Source organism: Fusarium mangiferae (genome assembly GCF_900044065.1).
Source record: "Fusarium mangiferae strain MRC7560 genome assembly, contig: FMAN_scaffold001, whole genome shotgun sequence".
NCBI classification, from domain to species: Eukaryota; Fungi; Ascomycota; class Sordariomycetes; order Hypocreales; family Nectriaceae; genus Fusarium; species Fusarium mangiferae.
The window spans coordinates 4,746,790-4,752,789 of record NW_024573921.1 but is presented as its reverse complement, the minus strand read 5'-3'; the positions used below and the strand labels follow the sequence as shown (position 1 = coordinate 4,752,789).

The 6,000-nt window shown below is 44.7% G+C and overlaps 2 protein-coding genes across 2 annotated transcripts; both read right to left on the bottom strand.

The window, feature by feature from the left end:
* Positions 1 to 1,673: 1,673 nt before the first annotated feature.
* FMAN_02080 (uncharacterized protein) lies at positions 1,674 to 2,960 on the bottom strand (the record flags this gene model as incomplete). Its single annotated transcript, XM_041826300.1, has 1 exon — positions 1,674 to 2,960. The coding sequence occupies one exon, from the start codon at positions 2,958 to 2,960 to the stop codon at positions 1,674 to 1,676; it is 1,287 nt and encodes a 428-aa protein (XP_041677438.1).
* A 740-nt stretch (positions 2,961 to 3,700) lies between these two features.
* On the bottom strand, positions 3,701 to 5,117 carry FMAN_02079 (uncharacterized protein; the record flags this gene model as incomplete). The annotated part of the gene is made up of 2 exons (XM_041826289.1): positions 3,701 to 4,333; positions 4,386 to 5,117. 2 exons carry the CDS (start codon positions 5,115 to 5,117, stop codon positions 3,701 to 3,703), a joined length of 1,365 nt encoding a protein of 454 aa, XP_041677437.1.
* Between the last annotated feature and the right edge of the window lie 883 nt (positions 5,118 to 6,000).

The window sequence follows — 6,000 nt, the reverse complement described above, 5'->3', positions numbered from 1 at the left end:
ATAGAAAATAAAATAGAAGGCGCGAATCAAGATTAAAATGGATTTGGTACTTGCTAGTTATTTAATTACGTCTTGCACTATGCTTCTCTCTACTTTTTATTTGCTTGTCCACTAATGTTGATTTTTGGCAGATTTTAATTGTTATTTTCTGGTCGGCGCTCGAATTTGACAAAGACATTCACCATCCCGCCAACCCTGTCCCTATTTGCACAACTGATAGATGGTTGCGTATGTTGTGAAACACACAGTAGCTCACCTTGGGTCATACACTAGCCTTTGTCTGCTGATGTTCAGATAGTGGGGGATTTATTTTGCGTCAGCAAGGTGAGGCTTATCCTGGACAGGATTGGGTTGGCGGGAAGATGACAGTTGTCTTGCGTAATCAACCCCTGGAAATGTCCATTCTTGGGCATTTCTGACAAATTATTGATATGCGAGACTGTTTGCCCTCCGCCGGCCCCACTTCAGGCTCGTGGGGTGGGGAGAGATGACGAAAAGCAGGTATTACATGTAAGCGTCAGCGACCAGTGCCCCTTCCGCTAGACCTAGCCGTTGTCGTGATAAACAGTACAGTACTGTATTGTATTACATATTATGTAGCAATGGACAGATACTGTACCGTACCACTGTTCTGTATTATGCTGTAATTTCGTCTGTTGAAGTCAGCCTGCTTACAGTTATGTTGCATAGCCACTTACGATACATATAAAATATTCATTTCGTGACTTTATTATGTACAGTATTGTAGAGTACATAACTTAGAAGAACAACGAAAAGAAAATCGCCAACTATACGCGCAGACTATAAAACATGCATCGCCCATCTTCTACAAAGGTCTCAGACAAAATGTTGTTCAAGAATAAAGCTTGGGTTGAGAAAATGAAGGAAGCTCAAATGAGACCTGGTCTCCTCGGGGTAAAGAAAGGCTGGTATTACGCTCTTATTATTGTTGCGGAAGGCCCGATAGATCCAGAGACTCAAAAGCTTTTCTTCGAATCGTTACAGGATTTCGTACATGACGAGGAAAAAGAAGAGGTAGTGTTTAAGAGGTCTTCCATTGTCTTGAATATCTCAGCCCTTTACCAGCCTGAAGCAATTGAATTAGACGACTTGACTAAATTATTCGATACGCCTAAAAGGCTTCGAAGATCTAAAGAACTTCAAACCTGTGTTCGTTATTTTGGGGAGAAGAAAGTTGTTAAATTCAAGAGCAAGAAGATCATAAGCCGCTGTGACGGTCCCAATCGAGCATTAGATGATATCAAACAAGCATTTATACTTGATCTAGAGTTGGAGAAAGGACATGTTGTTCCTCAGCATTTTTCGGCGCCTGGATTTCCAGGGGGGGTTCGTGTCGGACATTCTCTTCAACCTCACACAGCATAGCATGGTCAAGCTCCAGCTGGAAGTTCATCAGAATGATTGTCATACAAATAGGTAGAATTAAGGACTAAAACTTTGGCTGTCTTTTTACCTTTTCTTTCTTAAAATCACACTTTGCATTTTACAAGTAATAAGGCTTACCTAGACCATGGCTGCTGGCTATGGGCTTGCGCCCCGACGCGGCACTAGCTCACTGAGCATTATGGCCTATCAATGACAGAGTCGAAGTGAGATGCAGCACCATAATTGAGATCTATTAAACAATGCGACAGACATCAGCCATTGTTCTTTTACAGTTTTCGGCCAAACATGAAAGTCCCATACATTGCTCCAATATCAGCCTTTGTAACCGGGACCTTCCTTGAGCCCCAGTCTTCAGCACCCAGCTTCCACCAGCGGGCACCGCTTTCAACCGCAGATCCCTCTGTGATCATTCGAGCTAACCAGTAGCGGTTTCCAAACTCCTTTAGGGTCCACCCTACACGCTCAAAGTTCTTCTTGCCCTTTATTACTTGCTTATACGCGTGTTCGTTGAGCTCGATGACCTGCAGTGGAGCAGAGGTAGGCCTAAGAAGTGCACTGGCACTACCGATAAGACTGTCCATGTCGGAGAGGTCAATGAAACGGATGTTTTGAGGATGGCACTCTCGAGCCTGGTATAGGAGGTTGTCAATATCGCGCAGGTTGAGGCCTTTGCCAATAGCAAGCTCTTCCAAATGCTGGACCAAAGGAGTAAGTAGAGGAAGCTGGGAGGAATCCATTCTGCTTCCGTTGAGGCTCAGCGATCGGAGTGTGGGTGGCAACGTGGCAATAATCGCGTCAACTTCCGCCACCACGAGGTGGTTACCGGCATTGGTAGCCAGGCTCAAGACAGTGATGGTCTTGGTAATCGCTGGATGAGTGGTGATAAATCTGACGACCACCTGAGAGGTCAACTTTCGGCACTTGGCCAAGTTCAGATGAGTGAGCCTTGCCGTCTTGGGTAAGCTCTGGAGCGCTTTATCAGTCACTCTGGTTTCAGCGAGATCGAGGTGGGTGACCCTTTCGAGTCGAGGCAGGATAGCTTCGAATACGGAACCTGGCAAATTCAGACACTTATGGAACGAAATGCGAGCAAGTGTCAAGGATTTGGGCCACGGCGCCTCAAGTACATTAGAAAACGAGCTTTTGAATAACGCAGAGGAGCAGCCGCAAAAGTCGATAGCCTGGAGTCTGGGCATATCGAAAAAAAGCTTCTTAACCACATCGGGTCCAAGATCCTCATCGATATACTCTTGAGCCAGGAACTCTTGTAAGTCTACGGTCAGCTCGAGACAGTTTAGAAGCGTCTGAGAAGTCAAATTTCGAGTCTGGGCTCTCTCGTTCGCAGTGGAGAAGATGGTAGAGGGGTTGAAATGACTAAAGTCGAGCCGCCGGACGATTGAGGCGAGGGTCGGATACACAGATATGGTCGCGAGGAACTTTCCAAAGATTCGAGAATGAGGAATCGTGATGTGACGGTACAAAGTTTTCAGTGTTGCAGCATGGATATATCGCGAAGTCAGAAGTAGGGCCACGAGGTTGGCGTTTCGCTGCATGACGCAAAGCGGCGGTCCCTCAACAACAAGAAGGTCGATAATTGCACCTGTGATTTTCTTGTTAGTGCATACTATGTGTATCCTATAGTCGGGGCTGAAGCCCAGTAGCTCGTATGACTGAGATAGGTTTTCAAGTCCCTGATGATATAACTACCCATAATTTCGCTAGGGAGTCTCTCGAGAGGAGAAGTTCTAATCTCACGGCTTGCGCGCCACGACATATTTCTCTTCAAATAGATCAACACTATACGATACTAAATTTCATTTGCAGTAGTGTTGCCAAGCGAAAGACGTGAACGATTGAGTATCCAAAACGTGAACATGAGCACAGCGCATTGCTTCTAAGGTCTAGATTTGACTTTTCAATTATCAGCCAAACAAAAACAATATTCTTCTGTGAGCTTACTTCATACGCCCACCGAGCTCATCGATATTGAATAATTGAGTCGGCAATCTTATATGCTTATACATACTATCTTGGCTGTTGAATCATTCCCTTTGGCATAGCGCTATCTGTAAGCTGGAAGCTTCCAATAAGATATTCTTACATATGGCACGTGGTACAGCACATACTATAACATTACGCAAGAAGATTTCAGCAATTTAAAGCCCAGAAGAATTGAATTGATTATGCACAATAGAGAGTGATTACGGTTTTCAGACATAAGTCCGTGAACAATCACGTTGGTTGATCGGTTCACATTGCGCGTTACTTGGTCCGTGTACATATATGCCGCTGTTTAAATTTTTAGTAACTTTGAACCCCAGTCCTTTGACACGTCAATGACTTGAGGAAACTGGATCGCGCCTTTCGTGAGCTCCTTGACTTTTGCTTCCAAGTCATCCCACTCATTCTTCTGCCACGCCGTCTGATTCCACTTGTACTTCCACTCGTTCTGTTTAGTTATGGACTCATAGTTCCAAACAGCCAAGAGACACAACTGCCTGCAGTAAAAGAACTCCTTGCCTTTGTCCTCACTGCATGGAACCCCATGGCCGAACTTGATTGGTACGTGTATAGGCTTGAATAGAGTGGTATTATAACGCTCAAATAAGCCTCTTATCTCATGACCATCTGTTTCTCGGCCGTAGACGTTTAGCATGATCGGTATAGTGTGCTGATTTTTATCCATAATCCTTTTGTCAAGGACAGCATCAAGCTCCACTCCCTCGTATTGTCGAATGAGATAGAAAATGTTACCAATCTGTTGGGCGTAGCGCACACCTGGTGTTTTGTCGAGATCTAGGTGTATATATGGCTCACCTCTGGTTTCGACTTCTTTTTCTATGTGATCACAAAATTCTTGCTGATTTACGATCGCCAAGTGGCAATACACACTTTCAAATTCAAGCTGGCCTTTGATCTCGAAAATCTAATGTATCTGAGTCAGAGCAGAAAGGATAAAGGGGCTCAAGGATACTCACAGACCCGTGGCAAAACAGTTTCCTCTCTTGTTGGCCATTCTGGTTGATCGTGGACTGAAGTGATTGACTTGCAGTGCCGGACAACACTGTATCTGCATTCAACACGGTTTGTTGATTAGCACTTGTGGTCATGGTGAGTTTTTGGCCATCAGATTCCACCCCGATTTTCATATCTTCAATTTGGTATACATGCTGAGTTGGTGTGGATGAATGATCGGCACCAGATCTCTTAAGACTTTGGTGACTGCCTATCTCCAATTTGAAATGATGTCCATCATAGGTGACTTTGGCCAATTTATCTCCAAAGTAGTATTTATGGTTGACGGGAGTAGCTGAGCTACGGGATCCTACAGTTGAAGAGCCTGTGGGATTATGATCAACAACCAATGGGAATTTGGACTTTTGCGTCAGTGTTGCAACGCTGCCGTCATGATCATTCATTGTTGTGTCGCTGACCGGACTAATGGGGCTATTGCTTTGATCAAGGTGAGAAGAACGGGCTTTGCTTTGGAACCAAAGATCAGAGTGAAATTCTCTGTTTTGTCGTAATACATTTAGTGGTGGTGGCACGACATTAGAATCCCCGTTTGGCAAGGGCGATAGATTGTGTCTTCCTGCCTCCTGAAGATCGCCATGGACCCGCATTTGCTCCTGTCTCTGTCGGACACGTCGTTGGTCGGCATCATTCGGATTCGTTGCTTTTCTCTTAGCTTGGTTAAGTATCGACGGCATAGTAAATTCCAGACTTGTTCCCGATGTGTGTGCCTAAGCTAATGGGATTCCTGAGACGCTATTAGGAATGGGGCTATTTATGCTTTTTATGTGCGACGTCCAGAAACCTACAGGGCATGGCATAAAACATTCTAGTATAGGCACAATTTTGCATCGTGGGATGGCTTCACTGAACCTCTGCAAGGGTGTAAGATAAAATTAGAACTATTAATCGTCTATTTTGGATCAAAATAACTTTATTTTTCTTTGTCGTAAGATAGAGTCCGATCGAACAAGGTGCCCCATCTAAATACAACTAAACATAGAAACAAAAAGAAACACCAAAATAGTACATACCCTAAATTTAGAACATATTGTATTGTGTCTCTCGCATGTAATGTCTCTACTGCTACTGAAATGTACTACAACTTCTTTCAGAATGAAAAGTCCATTCATCCGCCGGATGCATCAAGACCCAACCGACCACGCCGTCACGTCGTTGTGGTAGTTGATTAGCTACGCCTATCTTTATTCCTTGCGCAATGAACTCATTCCCATTGTTCTCGAGGCTGCCTCCTGAACTTCGTCTAGAGGTCTGGAAATTGGCAGCAAGCACCCCTCGGGTTATCCACCTTGATGTATCAGACGGCGAGTTCGGCAACATCTTCACAACAATGCCCCCACATCCCCTACTCCAAACATGTTATGATAGCCGCCGGGCCTTCCTAGAAAAGAATAGAGACGTGGTTCCTTCCGGTCAAAGCGAACCCCAGACTGGAGCTCATAAACCCAACCTGGCTACCAATTTCGAACGCGACCTGTTTCTGATCAGAGGCAACGATGATTGGCCAATGCAACTTTTCTCCAGAAGACACTTCATATATCAGTTAAGAAAGATCGCCGT